Source organism: Leiobunum rupestre, chromosome 1, assembly GCF_980474605.1.
Source record: "Leiobunum rupestre chromosome 1, qqLeiRupe1.1.hap1, whole genome shotgun sequence".
NCBI lineage: Eukaryota > Metazoa > Arthropoda > Arachnida > Opiliones > Sclerosomatidae > Leiobunum > Leiobunum rupestre.
Genome location: NC_143384.1, coordinates 15,342,942 through 15,359,136, shown reverse-complemented (window position 1 = coordinate 15,359,136; position 16,195 = coordinate 15,342,942). Strand labels below are relative to the sequence as shown.

At 33.1% G+C, this 16,195-nt stretch overlaps 6 protein-coding genes across 9 annotated transcripts; 3 read left to right on the top strand and 3 right to left on the bottom strand.

The window, feature by feature from the left end:
• Nucleotides 1-8: 8 nt before the first annotated feature.
• Mnat9 (microtubule-associated Nat9) lies at nt 9-2,178 on the top strand. Of its 2 annotated transcripts, none has more exons than XM_090175523.1 (7): nt 9-166; nt 642-751; nt 814-870; nt 935-1,015; nt 1,125-1,184; nt 1,306-1,400; nt 1,887-2,178. In XM_090175523.1, exons 2-7 carry the CDS (start codon nt 655-657, stop codon nt 2,019-2,021), a joined length of 525 nt encoding a protein of 174 aa, XP_090031649.1. In that variant the 5' UTR covers nt 9-166; nt 642-654; the 3' UTR covers nt 2,022-2,178. The 2 variants fall into 2 exon arrangements, with proteins under 2 accessions (XP_090031649.1, XP_090031641.1); XM_090175515.1 differs by lacking the exon at nt 9-166 and adding an exon at nt 222-486.
• LOC149961175 (arf-GAP with dual PH domain-containing protein 1-like) lies at nt 2,043-4,634 on the bottom strand. Its single transcript, XM_090175495.1, has 6 exons — nt 4,527-4,634; nt 4,152-4,377; nt 3,753-4,092; nt 3,468-3,686; nt 3,184-3,406; nt 2,043-2,321 (listed from the first exon to the last, which is right to left on the bottom strand). Exons 1-6 carry the CDS (start codon nt 4,603-4,605, stop codon nt 2,254-2,256), a joined length of 1,155 nt encoding a protein of 384 aa, XP_090031621.1. The 5' UTR covers nt 4,606-4,634; the 3' UTR covers nt 2,043-2,253.
• A 78-nt stretch (nt 4,635-4,712) lies between these two features.
• On the top strand, nt 4,713-6,074 carry Csas (CMP-sialic acid synthase). 2 transcript variants are annotated; one of them, XM_090175500.1, is made up of 6 exons: nt 4,713-4,779; nt 4,896-5,096; nt 5,195-5,350; nt 5,420-5,569; nt 5,650-5,785; nt 5,837-6,074. In XM_090175500.1, the coding sequence occupies exons 2-6, from the start codon at nt 4,955-4,957 to the stop codon at nt 5,937-5,939; spliced, it is 687 nt and encodes a 228-aa protein (XP_090031626.1). In that variant the 5' UTR covers nt 4,713-4,779; nt 4,896-4,954; the 3' UTR covers nt 5,940-6,074. The 2 variants fall into 2 exon arrangements, with proteins under 2 accessions (XP_090031626.1, XP_090031630.1); XM_090175504.1 differs by lacking the exon at nt 4,713-4,779 and having other exon boundaries at nt 4,947-5,096; nt 5,205-5,350.
• LOC149961173 (RNA demethylase ALKBH5-like) lies at nt 6,066-8,791 on the bottom strand. Of its 2 annotated transcripts, XM_090175489.1 has the most exons (6): nt 8,705-8,791; nt 8,194-8,639; nt 8,056-8,134; nt 7,875-7,995; nt 7,667-7,804; nt 6,066-7,233 (listed from the first exon to the last, which is right to left on the bottom strand). In XM_090175489.1, the coding sequence occupies exons 2-6, from the start codon at nt 8,602-8,604 to the stop codon at nt 6,840-6,842; spliced, it is 1,143 nt and encodes a 380-aa protein (XP_090031615.1). In that variant the 5' UTR covers nt 8,605-8,639; nt 8,705-8,791; the 3' UTR covers nt 6,066-6,839. The 2 variants fall into 2 exon arrangements, with proteins under 2 accessions (XP_090031615.1, XP_090031609.1); XM_090175483.1 differs by lacking the exon at nt 8,705-8,791 and having other exon boundaries at nt 8,194-8,698.
• Nucleotides 8,792-9,016: 225 nt separating this feature from the next.
• Nucleotides 9,017-13,297, top strand: LOC149961172 (putative aconitate hydratase, mitochondrial). The gene is made up of 14 exons (XM_090175414.1): nt 9,017-9,171; nt 9,655-9,729; nt 9,793-9,869; nt 9,932-10,070; nt 10,155-10,193; nt 10,267-10,651; nt 10,721-10,819; nt 11,066-11,368; nt 11,436-11,852; nt 11,924-12,129; nt 12,195-12,292; nt 12,357-12,450; nt 12,519-12,773; nt 12,852-13,297. The coding sequence occupies exons 1-14, from the start codon at nt 9,136-9,138 to the stop codon at nt 12,984-12,986; spliced, it is 2,358 nt and encodes a 785-aa protein (XP_090031540.1). The 5' UTR covers nt 9,017-9,135; the 3' UTR covers nt 12,987-13,297.
• On the bottom strand, nt 13,296-15,869 carry LOC149961171 (hexosaminidase D-like). The gene is made up of 15 exons (XM_090175425.1): nt 15,752-15,869; nt 15,628-15,682; nt 15,432-15,544; nt 15,270-15,357; nt 15,127-15,205; nt 14,978-15,063; nt 14,739-14,922; nt 14,589-14,663; nt 14,467-14,526; nt 14,254-14,401; nt 14,025-14,189; nt 13,896-13,965; nt 13,790-13,833; nt 13,633-13,719; nt 13,296-13,570 (listed from the first exon to the last, which is right to left on the bottom strand). The coding sequence occupies exons 1-15, from the start codon at nt 15,787-15,789 to the stop codon at nt 13,381-13,383; spliced, it is 1,482 nt and encodes a 493-aa protein (XP_090031551.1). The 5' UTR covers nt 15,790-15,869; the 3' UTR covers nt 13,296-13,380.
• Nucleotides 15,870-16,195: the final 326 nt, after the last annotated feature.

Here is a 16,195-nt window from a genome sequence, read left to right as displayed (position 1 = left end):
TTTATGGCCACTAAGCTGCTGCTCCATTCTGCGCCTGCGTCGTTGTCCTTTGTATTTCTTTTCTTGTTCAACAGATGGCGTAGTTTGATGATTCATATCCCCACCCTGTTTATTTTCCGTTTTGCGTCACGCGCAACACATCTGAAAAATAACCAACCAGACGCCGGTGTAGTATTGATTTATATTAAAAAAAAATCTAACAACTTGGTTAACCAATTAAAATGTACCTATTGAAAACTGTTACGTCACTATGTCAGAAGTCAAAAGTCCCTGATTGACCCTGTAAATCTATTAAAGACGGTGGTTCATACCACTGTTTCCACCGGGGTAGTTCCTCACCTTTAGATGGCAACCATTACGAAAAAACAGCTGTCAAATTAAAAAAATCTTAGCAAAGTTTCTAAGAAAAATGAAAGTTAATCAAAATACAGCAATATTCGGGGAAAAATTAATTTTAATACCTTATGGCGTACATCATGTCCAAAAGTATTATATATTTGGACAAAGTCTACTTCTTATAGAAAGGATTATCAAATTTCATTATTATTTCTGAAATTTGATCTTTTATCTTTAAGGATATTTCTGTAACATTTCGTAAGAATGAAAAAAAAAAACCAAGCCCATTAAAAATCATCCCTTAGGTATCACGAGTGGATGAAAAATACCGAAATACAAGAACTAACTGCTTCAGAACCTTTAAGTATAGAAGAGGAATATGCTATGCAAAAATCATGGGCAATAGATACTGATAGTACTATGTTATTTTAAAGGCAAAATAATTACAAAAAATTAATACAATTATTTTCATTTTAGAATGTACTTTTATCATTCTTGACAAATTTATGTTTAGAGAAACTAATAAAGAAGTTGGTGAGATAAAGTACAAAATAAATGTCTAGACATATTTAAATTAACTAATTAATTTCTTTTAAAGAATCAATGATTGGAGATGTTAATATATTCTTAACTGATCTTGAAAATCCTGCATTGGGAGAAGTTGAAGTAATGATTGCAGGTTAAATAAAACACTAAAATTTTATATAGCAACATCTATAACATTTTTATTGGTAGCTTCTTTTTTAGAATATTAACAACCATTATTTTACTTTTAAAACCATCTCCAGATCCTTTATATCGTGGATATGGTAGAGGCAAGGAAGCTTTGCTTTCTATGATACGATATGGTAAAGTTCCCTTGGTTTATCTCACATGGGGAAGTGGCTAATTCGTTGCCTTATTTTAACTATTAACCTTTTAAGCCTTTTTTTAATTTCTAAAATCTGTTTATATTCTATATTCATTTAGGAATTGAACAACTCGGTTTAACATCTATCGTGGCCAAAATAAAAATGAAAAATAGCATTAGTTTTAATATCTTTCGGAAGCTCGGCTTCCAAGAGGTATAAAATATTTTTTCTTTATCTTTTACATATTTGTGTCTTGCATTTTTTGTTTTATCAGATCGGTTCGATTAAAATACAGTCTAATATTCTCGAAACAACCTCAAATTTATATATATTTTTTACATAGCTCAACATTTTAACTAGCTTTAGTACCTTGTAGGCCTAAGAACGAGTCAGTGTCTTTCGTTTAGCACCGCAAGTTTTCATTTTTTCATCCATTAAAAGCTTTGGACAAATCTATTTATAATTTAGATTAAAAATGGCTTGTCATTTAGCTGAGATATAGAGAGCATTATGGGAAATTTAGGATTTAAAGCATTTAAAAAATAAATCATGCCACTTTTTCTGGTGCTCTGCATTTAGCATAACCAACCTGTTTAAAAGGGTTTTCCTAAGGGACAGGCTAAATATAACTGAGCAAGCTACCACTATCAAAGCTACACAACTTTGGTATTTCATGATGAACCGTCACTCTATTTACAGACTTCGAAAAGCGAAGTTTTCCAAGAGTACACTCTGACTCTCGATGTTAGTCCCGACTGGATAAAAGATTTGAGAAACCAAACCAATTCCTATCACATTGAACATTATCCAATTGGAAGTTCAGAAAAACTATAGAAAACAAACCCGACGCGATTGTAAAAATAACCAGCCTTGTATAAAATAAAAATATAATTTGTACAATTAAACATAAATGAAGACTGATATTTCGTTGAGATTGAGTAAAACAAATTTAAATACTGATTAAATAAAAAAATATTTGCACCTTTTTCAATTAACCACCCTCTCTTTGTAATTAAATATAATTAATTAATTAATTATCTATTTGTCTCTCCTACATATGACGCATTTATCTAACTTTGAGGATATGAAGGGGAGATGAGATAGTAGCTCTTTTCCGTACCATATTTGCTGCCACTAAAAAAAATATACACATAATGTTGAAGACAAATTTTACGTTTTAAGTCTCAAAAGCATAAAAACACATTTCCCTACACCGTCAAACTTTGTATAAGAAATATTATAATATATCTTACGAGATAGGTATCCAGCTAGGCTTTATACATGAAACATGTACCTTTAGAGGTTCTTATGGGTTAATATTTAATTATTTATATCAACCGTGTTTTAATGATGTAAGAGTTAGAAAATCACTATAATTATCTGAGTTTAAAAACATCCCAATACTAACTTAATTGTAACTCAGTTATGAATATTTCCTAATAGGTTTATTTGGTTTTTTTTTGCAATAAAAAATATAGAAATACAATTATCTATATTTTTTTAAATATTTTAAAAGTAAATTACATTACCCAAAATTGATGTATTTCCATAACTTATTTTAAAAATGAGGTACATGTTTCACGCAAAAAATATACCGACCATATCAACTGAACTATAAAAATAAACCAACCATATCAACTTAACTATAAAAATGACACGTGGCATCGTGAAAAAAGTGAATGCTCAATGTTTGAGAAGTGAAATAAAAGTATTAGAATATTGCAAAAACCAACACCAAACGTGCAAAGGTTTTAATTAAAACAAAACTGAAAAGGTTAACAAATAGACAGACCATTATGACTATAATAGTGCAAAACTAAATAAACCCCTAAAAATATGCATTTTAAGGGAAGTGTTAAGTGAAATACAAATGAAAAAAACAAAAAGGGTTATTTTTGTGACAAACGAAAGAAGGAGGTAGTTTTACTTTTAGTACGAGGAGGCACAATTGGCACAGGGTTAACATTGACAGGAGGCACAGCGCCAAATAACCTACTGCTATTTTCTTGCGGTGTTGTTGGTCTGACTAAAACCAACGAGATCAATTCCATCCATTCGCGGCGCTCCTTCTCGGATTCAGCACCCATCAAGAATGATCTATCTGGAGTTTTGAGAGTAAAGCCAAAATTATGTTCCTTCAGTCCTGGAGGAACTCCTTGACGAACGCTGAAGCCGTCTCCACGGTAACCAAGAAATACTTCTCCTTTTGGATACGCATCCTTTAAAAAAATTTTAACATTAATAATAAATAATTCACTTAAAACTTATTAAAAAATTTACCAATGGATGTTCATAGTACATTAGTTTACGATCATCCAATGTAAACCACCGTTTCTTGTAGGCTTCAGCCCCTCTTGGTCCGGTTTTATATAGCCAGGCTTCTTTTAAAAAGTCTCTAGTCAAACGGCAAGCTAAATCGGCTTGATTAGCTCCAGGAAATGCAACTTCGAGCCTATGCAGTTTAGCTGCTCGTATTGCCATATACCAATCTACAATATCCTGGTCACAATCTTAAGCTATTAGAATCTACAAACAAATAACTGTTTATCCAAAGAAAAATTGCACCTTTCCATCCTCGGAGTAAACGAATATACTTCTGGTCGATCCATCTTTAATGCATGTTATCTGTAGTCCATTCGGATTTCCAATCTTAGATGGACAGAATGTGGCATTTAACTGAGATAGTTTCATAGTGGCTTTAGGTTCTTTGTGAGTTAATTTGACGTAATATTTCAGAGTATCTTCGGTTTCGTTGAGAATGAACTTCCTTGGATGGAATCGCGAATCTTCCCGGCCTCTCTTGAAAAGAAAGCCCTCCATTCTTCCAGATGTATAAATTTGCTTGTCAATGTTTAAAAATTCTTGTCGTTCGTATTTTGCACGAACCCACTGTTCTTTCAAAACTCTGTTGAAAACCAAAATGATTATGTTGTGTTATTTAGGATTACTTTTAATAAAACATACTGAACAGTGGTTGCGTCTGGGCGGCGGTAACATAATGGAACATTGGCTTCGTATTTAGCATTTGCTTTCAGATTTCCATACTCTTCCAAAACAGTAACTTGGTCCTCTTGCCAGTTATCCAAATTTATAGATTTTACACGGCTGATGTAAGATCCTAAACTTCTATGAATTCCAGCGCATTGTGTACAAAGAAACACTCCCAAATTTACAGAAGCCCATTCTGGACCTAAATATAAAGAAAACAATTAATTACAAAGTAAATTGATAACTTTAAGCCTTGGTTAAAATTCTCCATGGCTTAACTTTACTCAAATTACAATAAATTGTTTAAATAAAGTAAATTTTTCATTTAATCAAAATTAATTTTAGCATTACCTGGTAAACAACAATCCGCACACACATTATTGCCAGGTTTTTGGCTTAAATCTATCACCCTTCTTCTAATCTCCTCCATTTATTTACAGCAAATATACGCTTGATATACCAAAAGCAATAGTGTTGGCAAGTATTGCACTTGTAAAAGACTTGTATACGAAGGAAAAACGCTGGCCCCTTCGGTCATATATAGTATAGATATACGTCTTTTTAAATACTAATAAATATTTCGGGATCGTAAGGATATTTTTCGGTAAATTTAAACGCCAATAATATAATGTAGTCTCATAAATATAAATCAATTTGATTTTAGCTGATATACTTAACCGAAATTTAATCAATAACTGAAAAATGGTGGCTTCCCTACAGGGCACCTATGACAGAAAATATTATTTGAACAGATTGTGGGAAGTTGAAATATGAAGTAAATGATCAAAAACCGGAATTTAAGCGTCGCCGGTTTGCTTTTGGCTAGAGGAGGAAGTAAAAGTATTCCGAGGAAAAATATAAGATTACTAGCAGGAACCCCATTAATAGGATGGGCAATAAAACCCATGTTGGCTTGCAAAAGTAAATGTTAATTTGAAATTTTTCATTCCGGCAAAAATGGTTTTTTTTCTGATAATAACTAACAGGATACGACTTTCATTCGTGATATATTAATTAAGGGTTTTCCAGCATATGGGTTTCAACAGAAGATAGAGAGATTGCGGATATCGCAATGACGTTCGGGGATATTAATATACATCAGAGATCTATCAAGCTAGCATCAGATGAAACTAGTTCGTGGAGTTGCGTCCATGAATTTATGAAAAAACACCCAGGTTGTTACTATTTTTAGGAAAAACAAAAAAATGGGAAATAACCTAGCGAATAATTCTTTTTCTAAAAAGAATTCACTCATGTGTGTTTGGTGCAATGTACGTCTCCCCATCTTCCTGTGGAATACCTTGAAAAGGGTTTAGACATTCTTTTTGATGGAGAACATGATTCAGTCTTCTCAGCAGCTAGGGAATATAAATTACGATGGGCTTTTAATAAAAGTATATTAAATATCTTTAGCTTATTTCCACAAAAATAAGTAAAAATATAATTTAAAGGTTTAAAATATACTCTTGAACAGCTTTTGTATCACCCATTAACTTCAACCCTTCCAACAGACCAAGACGGCAAGATTGGATTGGTGAATTAGTAGAATCAGGGCATTTTTACATGTGTAGCAGAGAAGTAGTTAACTCAGGCCTGCTTCAGGGAGAAAAGTACAATTGCAATTAAAAAATAAACAAAAAATTAATTTTTATTTCTTCTAGATGTGGTTACGTAGAAATGTCATCTGAGACATGTTTTGAACTGGATAACCTCTCAGATTGGGTTATCGCTGAAATTTATATGAAAAATAAGCTTAATTTATGAAAATTATAAGAACAATAAGCTTAATTAAATAAAATTATTTACATCATTTACTTTTTGCCAAAAAATACTTTTTTAATGTATATTTTTGGGGGATAAACAAAAACGTCAGAGAGCTAAAAATTCCCCAATAAAACTTGGAATTAAAAAAATGATTTACAGATAATTATAATTCTTTTTATAGTAATTATTTTGTGAACTTTTGTGAAACTTTATAACATGGATATTTAAGCTCACAATAACGGCAAAAAATTATTTAGCCTTTGAGGATCTTAAAACAAGAAATTATTGATGTTTATATCTCTAATTTTCTTGTTTTTTTCTTATAACTAACAAGGATAAATGAGCATATAATACATTATGAACTGGAAATGAAAAAGGAACAACATTCTTTTTTACGATGTTAAACTAATTTAAATGAAATTTAGCCTCTAATTTCCTGGGCTCTGAAAACTGATATGTGTAATATATTTAAATCTTACAACTTTTATACATTTTCAAAAAATTCAACTATATTAAACCTTTTTGATTTTAGTTTTTATCGACTAGCAAAATATTTACCAGATGAAAGTGATTTTCTGGCATTAATAAGAGTAAAATAAGTAATAATGTAAAGAACTGAGCTAGGAATGGAAACAATATAGCTAATATTTGAAACGTGAGAAAAATAGTTATACAAATTTTGTTTTAGAAAATATGACTTTTTCCAGGGGGGGGGGAGAACAAAAGTTATTTTTAAAAACTAAGAAAGGCCTAAATATAGAACATATATATCACTCGTTGCAATATAAACACACGAACGACATTTTCTTTTTCTTTAGTATCTAAATTCAGCGAATACAAAGGCAATGTAAAAGGAAATTTGACGCGTTCTTTAAACATATTTACAATAATTTGAAGAGATTAAGATTTAAGTTTTTTCCTACTGGAATCTGAATCATCAGATTCGTCACCAGAAAATGAATCTAAATCAGACTTCCCTCCCCTTTTTTTAACTTGGGGCTCTTCACTGTCAAAGTCGTCATCATCCTCTGAACTATTCTGATAGCTTTTATTTAAGGTCCCATTCTGAATGACACTTTTTAATTTACGCTTCACAGCCTGAGAACTTTTCACTTCTTCTTTCTTTGTATTTTCTTTTGTAAGAGATTGAGGTGAGGGAGGCAAGCTGGAAGATGGCGATGTGGAAGAGAGGCGTTCTAATGCAAAAAAAGATCGCTCATGAAGTCCTAAATGTTTGCCATCGTTCAGGGAATCTAATTCTGCAGTAGTGAGCCTTGGAGCATCAGGAAAGACCCTGCAAAAAAATTGAAAACTAAATAGAATGCACTAAAAATTAGTTAAAGGCTTGACTAGAAAATTCTTCATGACAAGTCTTAACAACGCAGTTTAGGCAAAGGCTTAACTACTCGTATAAATTCGTGAGTTTTAAAATTAATTTTGCATATGAAAATAGCTTATGTTTTGGGGAAAAAGCAAGTAAATAAAAATAGGGGTTTTTGCCCAGGACACCCAAAATCGGTTAATTACTAATTTCCAAAACATGACACCAACTTTAGGGCAAAATCATTTTCTTATTTGTATTAATGGCACTCTCTTCCATGCTTCAAAATATAATATGTTAGAACTGAGAAAATAAATGTTTGCAATAACATAAGCCATGTCCATGTTTTTAGGGCTGAATCAACTGACAACTTCTCAAAACTCTTAATAACCAATAAAATATTGACCTGCGTAATATGATCACTGCCCGCCTCTTCTTTATGTCTTGGGGTCGGACACAGTGTGTTATACTATCAGCTGGATAACCACTGAGTACTGTAACACAGCCTCTTCGCAATGGTAATCTTAAGATGGGTTCTGAGCACCTAATTTAATTGAAAAACAAGCATTTTTACATACACCATCTGAATAATTTATATTGAAGTGATAGTTTACCTAATTGGTTTAAAGCTAAATTTGCAACCAAAACTAAGAGCACTATCACTCATAAAAGAGACTGATATAATGGGTCGGTCAAATATTTGAGGTGGATCAATGTGAGAAACAATACAACCACCTGAAATACAAATTTACAAGTGTTAAAAACTGTTTGAGGATCATAACATAGCTAATGTACCTGGCTGATAATCATTTATGGCAACACTATTTATAAAACCTTCAGGAACTATTTTTGCTTTGACTAATGGTTTAACCACCTGTAACAAAAAATTATAACATCACATCCTATTTCAGAATTTGCATTCAAATTTCTTACCAATTCATTAACCCACTCAGGGATTTCATTAACTTCTCCATTGGGATATAATTTTTCCATCCCAGGTCCTTTACGCTGCATCTGTGAGCCGTAAGTGTACCCCTCACCAAAAAAGTACTTGGTTCTTAAAGGCGCTCTATCCACAGTACGTGGTAAATAAGCTCCATTCTCCCCAATAGTAACTACTTCGTCGATTTTCTTCTCAATTATAAGGCAATCCTCGTCTGAGAACAATCTACGCTGTTCAATACCTTCATGCAACTTACGAAGGACACTGGTTTCTCCATTTCGAGTATTATTGTAGGACCTATTTTTCTGATAAAACCTTGAAGAGTCGCTGTTATTGTAATGGTATTTGTGGGGATCATTCAGTTGGACTTCTCCCAGCTCCTTCCTATTTGAGTTCGACATTTTCTTTTGATTTCTTTCGATTTTTTGGCGAAGATCTTCAATTTCGGATGCCATTTTGAATTTAAATGGCTGCTTAAGGTAAAATAAAAACAAAACTCACGTGTACAGCACAGACTGGCGGGAGTTAGAGAAAGTATGATAATATATTAAAAAAATACCATAAACTAAAAATCGCATTAAATTGTTTTTAAAATTTCATGATATTTTACTTTAATTTAAACGGAATTTCCCACTTTGTGTTGAAATAATTGCCTAAAAAGGAGCTGAAATTTCAAACAAGTAACGATAAGTTATTTTTCGTTGGTCTCATATGAAATAAATTAAGTTTTTCAGCTATATTGTAGTAAAAAATATAAATATGATAGTTTTCGATGCAATTAAAATACTTTAATTGCCATTAAAATATAAGAAAATGCCTATAAAGGCTTAAAAAGGTTTCGCGCCAGTTTTTCGTAAAGATAAAACCAATCAGAAATAAGGGTACTAGCCGTAAAAAGAGCGACGCAAAAACGTTTTCGGGAGTAAGCCAAAATGGCGTTGAACCTGCAAGCTGTTGTTCGTTGCCGGGTAAGAATATTTAACTAAACACATAATTTAAATATGAAAAAAGTATTCACTATTTACTTTAATCGTAAATTAATTGCTAGGAATTTAGTTTTGTTGCAAAATAACGCAAATATTTATAAAACCCGAAATATTTATTGCACACGCTTGTTAGTGAAGTTTGACCTTTAAAATTGGGTGTCCCGGTGCAAGGAGATTCAGAGGCGGTGCAGGGAAGTGGCCCCTGCATTGTATTCCCGTTATTTCGTTAAATTTAACCACTTCAAAGGATTAAGAAGATTATAATAACATAATATTTTTATTATTAACCTTGAACATTATCTTGACCTCAACCAATGCTATGTACAATATTATATCTATTAAAAATTACTTGAAACTCCGCCAAAAAGTTTAACAAGCTTATGTAGAAGAATTATTTTACATAATGAGTGTTATTTATAGCTTCCGAATGATATGTATAAATAATTATTTCTTGCATGATTTTAGAGCCTTAAAACATTTGAATTGTCTTCCCACGTACGACTTTTACACTTATCGCCACTATGTGCAGCCCCAACCAAAGTAAGATGTAATAATGAATTGAATTAATTTATAATTAAATTACAAAATATTAAATTTCTTAAGGTGGCAATGAGTCGATTCGACAAAGACCCCCTTCCCTACGAAAAATTAAGGTCAAATTTAGAGATTATTAAGAAAAGGTTGGTTACCGCTTGTACTAAGAAAAATATAAATCCTTCTAAATCTACTTTACCTTATCCAGGCTAAACAGGCCACTGACTCTCTCTGAAAAAATTTTATATTCTCATTTGGACCAACCTCAAACTCAAGATGTTGAAAGGGGAAAAAGTTACTTGAGACTCAGACCTGACAGAGTTGCGATGCAAGATGCAACAGCCCAGGTTATTATGCTAGCTTTTTTGACCATTAAATATAGCTTTAAACCCCAAAAATTAAAAAGGATGCAATTTCAATTTTTAAAATAGATGGCCATGTTGCAATTTATCTCAAGTGGTTTGAAGAAAGTAATATTTATTTCTATCTGAAAGTAAAATCTGTAATTTTTAAGAAGAAATTAACCAAATTTAAATATTAAAGGTTGCTGTACCATCAACTATTCACTGTGATCATTTAATTGAGGCTCAAATTGGTGGAGATAAAGATTTAGCACGAGCTAAGGATATTAACAAAGAAGTTTACAACTTCTTGAGCAGCGCTGGCTCTAAATATGGCGTTGGCTTTTGGAAGCCTGGTAGTGGAATTATTCATCAGATTATTTTGGAAAACTACGCTTTCCCTGGTGTATTACTCATTGGTACCGACAGCCACACACCGAATGGAGGTGGTTTGGGTGGTCTGTGTATTGGAGTAGGAGGTGCTGATGCCGTAGATGTCATGGCAGATATTCCATGGGAGTTAAAGTGTCCCCAAGTTATTGGTGTTCATTTAGATGGAAAGTTATCCGGTTGGACATCACCCAAAGGTATAGAGCTAATTTTTCAAATTTAAAAACCATTCGTAATAATATTAACATAACCATTTTGCTTTTTAGACATTATTTTGAAGGTAGCTGGTATTTTGACTGTTAAGGGTGGTACTGGAGCTATTGTGGAGTATTACGGGCCTGGAGTTGACTCCATTTCATGCACAGGTTAAGCCAACTGACATTTTATTTGTGTATTTCATTGCAATGGTCATATTCTTAAAGGCAAGCTACTTACATTGGCCTACCTAAGGATATATGTTTTTATCAAATGATAAAAACAGACCTAGAGTAATTTGGCAGTGTCAGGTGTGGTTCTAACCTTAGTAGTTGGTTTTACCGCGTATAGTCTTGCCAACAGGAATTGTAACTAGCACATATGGTTTAACACTTCTTTTTCCGGTTTTTATTTAGGAATGGGCACAATTTGTAACATGGGAGCTGAGATTGGTGCCACCACCTCTGTTTTCCCATACAACAGTAGAATGAGGGATTATTTGATTGCTACAAACAGGAAAGAAGTCGCTGCTGAGGCTGATAAATACAAGGATGTTTTAACGGGTGATAAAGGCGCTAACTACGATCAAGTAGTGGAACTTGACCTGAACAAATTAGAACCTCATGTGAATGGACCTTTCACTCCCGATTTGGCCCACCCAATTTCCCAATTGGCCAAAAATGCCAAAGAAGCTGGATGGCCCATTGATATAAAAGTTGGCAAGTGATCAAGAATATATCAAATCTAAGACTGAAAAATAACCAATTAATGTTTTTTTTCTAATAGGTTTGATTGGAAGTTGCACCAACAGTAGTTATGAAGATATGAGTAGAGCAGCTAGCTTAGCCAAACAGGCATTGAAACATGGAATTAAGTCTCGCTCAATTTTCACAGTAACCCCTGGCTCTGAGCAAATTAGAGCTACCATTGAGCGAGACGGTCAAGCTCAAACGCTACGGGATTTTGGAGCTGTAGTATTAGCCAATGCTTGCGGTCCATGCATTGGTCAGTGGGACCGTAAAGACGTTAAAAAGGGGGAGAAAAACACTATAGTTTCGTCTTATAACCGTAACTTCACTGGAAGAAATGATGCCAACCCCGCCACCCATGCTTTTGTAACTTCTCCGGAATTAGTCACAGCTCTTGCCATTGCTGGTCGGTTGGATTTCAACCCATTGACTGATGAATTGACTGGAAGCAAAGGTATAGTAATGAATTTTTAGAAAATTTACGTATGCTAGTGTTAACTCTGTAGTAAATGTGCATTTTTACAGGTGAAAAATTCAGATTTGAAAGTCCAGTTGGCGAGGAATTACCCAGCAAAGGATTTGATCCTGGTGAAGATACTTATCAACCACCTCCAGCTGATGGATCTAGCCTGCAAATTGTAGTTGACCCTAAAAGCCAAAGGTTGCAACTTTTAGCTCCCTTTAATAAGTGGGATGGCAAAGACTTAGATGACATGGTTGTCCTTATGAAGGTACTTTTAGACCATTTTTACGCAATTTAAACGTTTTTGTTGTTTAATATTTACTCTTCATTTAGATTAAGGGAAAGTGCACGACTGATCATATCAGTGCTGCTGGTCCATGGTTAAAATTTAGAGGTCATTTAGATAACATTTCCAACAATATGTTTATTGGGTAACTATTTCAAATCCCAAACTTGGCTAATGTACTCTTACTAACTTTTTTTTTTATTCTTAAGAGCTATTAATATTGAAAATGGAGAAGCTAACAAAATTAATAATCTTGAAACTGGAGAATGGGGAGGAGTACCTGATACAGCTAGATATTACAAGGTGTCATATCGGAAATTATTTAGATGCAGAATATGTACTCACAATTAATTCTCAATTTCTTTCCATAGTCTAAAGGTATTCAATGGGTTGTTGTTGGGGATGAAAACTACGGTGAGGGCAGTAGTCGAGAGCATGCTGCTTTGGAGCCTCGTCATTTAGGAGGACGTGCTATTATTGTCAAATCCTTTGCTCGTATTCATGAAACGAACTTGAAGAAGCAAGGCATGTTGCCTTTAACTTTCACTAATCCCCAGGATTACGACAAAATCCAACCAACGGATAAAGTTTCTCTCAAGGGCATTAAGGACCTGGCACCTGGAAAGGTACATATTTTACACCACTACGAAAAATTTAAGACAGCCAAAATTTTAATATTTCTAATAAAATATTTATATTTTTAGCCTTTAACGTGCGAAATTAAGCACAAGGATGGCTCAGTTGAAAAATTTCAACTTGCACATACAATGAATGAAACTCAAATTGAATGGTTCCGTGCAGGCAGTGCATTAAATAGAATGGCTGAAGTTAGAAAATAACTGGGCTAATGAATTTCTTTTAAATAATTTAAATAGATGTTGTCATCATTTGCATATTAGAGCAATTTAATTAAAAAAATTATCCTAAACAAAATGTTTACTCTCCCTAAAATTAATTTAAAACAGTCTCTTTAAAGTTTCTATAAGAAAGAAACTCAGCAAACTCAGCTTATTTTCAGTAGGCAATTAAAAAAAAACGGTTGTAAATAGTTTTAGAGTTATTTAAAAATACCACTAGTCAAAATTAATTTTTGACTTAAGGACTTTGTATAAAAAAATCTTATGTGAAATAATAAAATTTCCAATTACGATGGTGTGTAAACGTTTATCTTATCAAACTGCAATTTTGTCACTATACAACAACAGCTGTTTTTTTACTGATATAAAATTACCACTAGAAGGGTATATGAACTCTGCTCTCGTGAATAACTAACTGCTCTTCACCATTACGAACTATTTTAGCAAGTTGCTTTAAATGAGGGGCTAAATTAACTTCCAACCATTCGTTGATGGTTTCGGGATAGTATATTTCATCCATGGCACTTCGTAGCTGTATATTTAATCCTTCCAAATTAGAAAGCAGACTGAAAACCAAAGAAATATTTTTGAAACAATTTAAAGCAACAGAAGCTCAAAAAATTCTAACCATTTTGCTTTTGGAAGAAATTGGTCAATGTGTAAAGGATTGGTCCACCCTCGTTTAATTTGATATTTGGAAAAGGCTCCTTTAAAACTATAAGAGCAAATAGAACATTTTGAGAAAATATTCCTCATGAGGGATCAAATAAGAATATTAAGAATACCTAGGATGTTGTAATAATTGATGATATTCGGATAGCATATTTGCCTGATTAAAAAAAATGATACTTGTAAATTTATACTCAAGGTTAACTGGCAAGAGAATCATACCAAATGATTTATATGTAAAAATACTGTAGCTCCGGGAAAGCTCGGAATTTTTGCGGGTAATGGTACAGGCCTGTTATATTTAAATTCTTTTAATATGCATCCTTAATTATTGATGCTAAAATTTAGTACCTTGGATAGGCATCCAAAATTATTGGTTCTACAAAACCAAGATATTTCGATACTTTTATATGCGTGTCTGAGGTGAAGTTTCCCTCGAGTAAAGTGAACAAACAAGAGCATAAACTTGGGATTGCCATGGGAAGTAATTCACAAAGTACTGTGAAGTGATCGTAGCTATGCAATGTAAGAACAGTATTAATATCACTCTTGGATTTGTGTTTTAGACGCGTAATAATACCGTTGCCAGCCAGTTAAGGCAATCCCCCTCAGATTATTTCCACGTTTGAAAAATATATTTGATTCGTAATTTAACGTTTGAATCCATGCTTGCTGATTGGCAATATGGTATCGAGTTGGGGTCACCATTTGCGCAATATCACTGGCACCTGTAATTTTTACAGAAGTATTTTATAAACTTAACCTTGTATGTCTTTGAATCTTAAATAAATACCTTTATAGGAACTTGCAACCCAAATTTGGTTAAAAACATTTGAATACCTTTCCCATACATCTACATGTAAACAAAAAAGTCAGGAAATATTGCGTTTTTGATTGTTTAAAAATATCTCATACCCGGTCCAATTTTAAATTCATCTATCGTTAAATAGTGCCAAATCATAGGCTCAATGAGTTGGCCAATTTCGAATTCTTCAGAAAAAGAAATTTTCTATGAAATACATGGGCAAAACTAGGGCGCCATAAAATTAAGAATATCTTTTATACTATTCAGGTCGTGAGGTTGTACTGATCTGAGCATATCATCCCAAATCACTAAAGTAATTCTGGGATATTCATTTTTGATTTTGCGGGCCAAAACCGTAATGTAGCTTAGAAATAAATCTAATTTGGTCCAATTATTGTGTTTCATAGTTAACGAACAATTCTCACAAGCCCCAAGATGCCAAACCTTAAAATATATCAACTTATTCAATGCATCTGCTAATTATCAATGGAAAACTTACCTCGTCAGCTCCTAAATGAAGAAGGGGCGAGTTAGAATGAAGAGACATAACTTGCTTTACCATTTCGAGTACCAATGACAAAGATTCTATAAGAAAATATTTATAATACAATCCTTAGTTCTGCTATCTATAATAAGAAAAGTTAAAACCTGGTGAGGTTGGGCAGAGTGAATTGGGATAACGACCAACTTCTCTGAGATGAGCATACTTTTTATGTTTCAGAACAAACTAAAAGTAAGGAGATTTCCTTTAGCAACTGAATTTAAGGAAATTGGTCAAAAACGTTTAATACCTCCATATGGCCAATAGTTTGAACCAAAGGAATAACAGTTAGATTGTTATCATTCGCTACTTGCAAAAGATCTTGTATTTCATGGATTCTATAAAGTACCAGAATATAAATACAAATTTAAATTCTGTCCCTTAACTTATAGGGCCAAAGAAACTTTCCTACCCATAAGCATAAGGCAAAGCTACAAATTCCAGAGTTTCAGAGTCATACGGAAACATATCCTCATACTCCAATATGACACCATTAGCTCCGATAGAGCTTACGATTGAGAATAACTAAAAAAAATATTGTGTGGCTTTTCATTTGTGAATTTTTAATCGTAAAGACAAGTTTACGAACATTATGCGCTTATGACTACCTGTTTTAAGTAGGATGATTTAGGTGCTGCACCTTTCAGATCAAAATGTACAAGCCTGAAAAGACGCATTTTTCCATTCATAAATGTATAATCACAATTGTTTGGAATACAATAGGGGGAATACCTGAACAGTTCAGGATTAGCCAAATTTATATTAGACATTATAAAATAGCTTTAATCAACGTAAATTCTCAAATGTGACGTACATATCGACATAAACTTCGCGCCATGTTTGTTTGATCGTCCAACGTTTGATTACAGAACTGCCAGATATAATTTTACCTTTACCGCCCAACAGCTCTTCAAAGGAGCCCAATTTCCAGCCCAATTATAAATAGGCCATGGCCATATTTTGTAAACACGCCCAAATTCTAGCCCAATTTGCCGAGAGTTTATTTTTTTAAAGGCGCGCTTTTCAAAATATTGGTGTTTGCGTGATGTTATAGTTTTAAGTATCTTGGGAAATTTTATAGAAACTCCAATATTTTTTTAAGTACAAATTAATCGATTTTTTTAAGAAAACCTGTACATATATTGAGAGTAATATATTTCGGAGTGCTTTTAAAAG

Bases quoted from the DNA above. Each gene is read 5' to 3' on its own strand.
- Mnat9 (XM_090175515.1), top strand. From the start codon at position 410: ATGAAAGTTAATCAAAATACAGCAATATTCGGGGAAAAATTAATTTTA. The intron at 1,016-1,124 runs GTTAAATAAAAC...AACCATCTCCAG, and splicing joins AGTTGAAGTAATGATTGCAG to ATCCTTTATATCGTGGATAT. The intron at 1,401-1,886 runs GTATAAAATATT...CTCTATTTACAG, and splicing joins GGAAGCTCGGCTTCCAAGAG to ACTTCGAAAAGCGAAGTTTT.
- LOC149961175 (XM_090175495.1), bottom strand. From the start codon at position 4,605: ATGGAGGAGATTAGAAGAAGGGTGATAGATTTAAGCCAAAAACCTGGC. The intron at 4,093-4,151 runs GTATGTTTTATT...GGTTTTCAACAG, and splicing joins CCAGACGCAACCACTGTTCA to AGTTTTGAAAGAACAGTGGG. The intron at 2,322-3,183 runs GTAGGTTATTTG...TATTTTTTTTAG, and splicing joins AACACCGCAAGAAAATAGCA to TGGCAGCAAATATGGTACGG.
- Csas (XM_090175500.1), top strand. From the start codon at position 4,955: ATGATCAAAAACCGGAATTTAAGCGTCGCCGGTTTGCTTTTGGCTAGA. The intron at 5,351-5,419 runs GTTGTTACTATT...TTTTCTAAAAAG, and splicing joins ATTTATGAAAAAACACCCAG to AATTCACTCATGTGTGTTTG. The intron at 5,570-5,649 runs GTATATTAAATA...ACTCTTGAACAG, and splicing joins ACGATGGGCTTTTAATAAAA to CTTTTGTATCACCCATTAAC.
- LOC149961173 (XM_090175483.1), bottom strand. From the start codon at position 8,658: ATGGCATCCGAAATTGAAGATCTTCGCCAAAAAATCGAAAGAAATCAA. The intron at 7,996-8,055 runs GTACATTAGCTA...TTTGTATTTCAG, and splicing joins CATAAATGATTATCAGCCAG to GTGGTTGTATTGTTTCTCAC. The intron at 7,234-7,666 runs GTCAATATTTTA...ATTTTTTTGCAG, and splicing joins GCAGTGATCATATTACGCAG to GGTCTTTCCTGATGCTCCAA.
- LOC149961172 (XM_090175414.1), top strand. From the start codon at position 9,136: ATGGCGTTGAACCTGCAAGCTGTTGTTCGTTGCCGG. The intron at 9,172-9,654 runs GTAAGAATATTT...GCATGATTTTAG, and splicing joins AAGCTGTTGTTCGTTGCCGG to AGCCTTAAAACATTTGAATT. The intron at 9,730-9,792 runs GTAAGATGTAAT...AAATTTCTTAAG, and splicing joins TATGTGCAGCCCCAACCAAA to GTGGCAATGAGTCGATTCGA.
- LOC149961171 (XM_090175425.1), bottom strand. From the start codon at position 15,789: ATGTCTAATATAAATTTGGCTAATCCTGAACTGTTCAG. The intron at 14,402-14,466 runs GTATTTATTTAA...TAAAAATTACAG, and splicing joins GGTTGCAAGTTCCTATAAAG to GTGCCAGTGATATTGCGCAA. The intron at 13,834-13,895 runs GTATGATTCTCT...TTTTTTAATCAG, and splicing joins TTTTACATATAAATCATTTG to GCAAATATGCTATCCGAATA.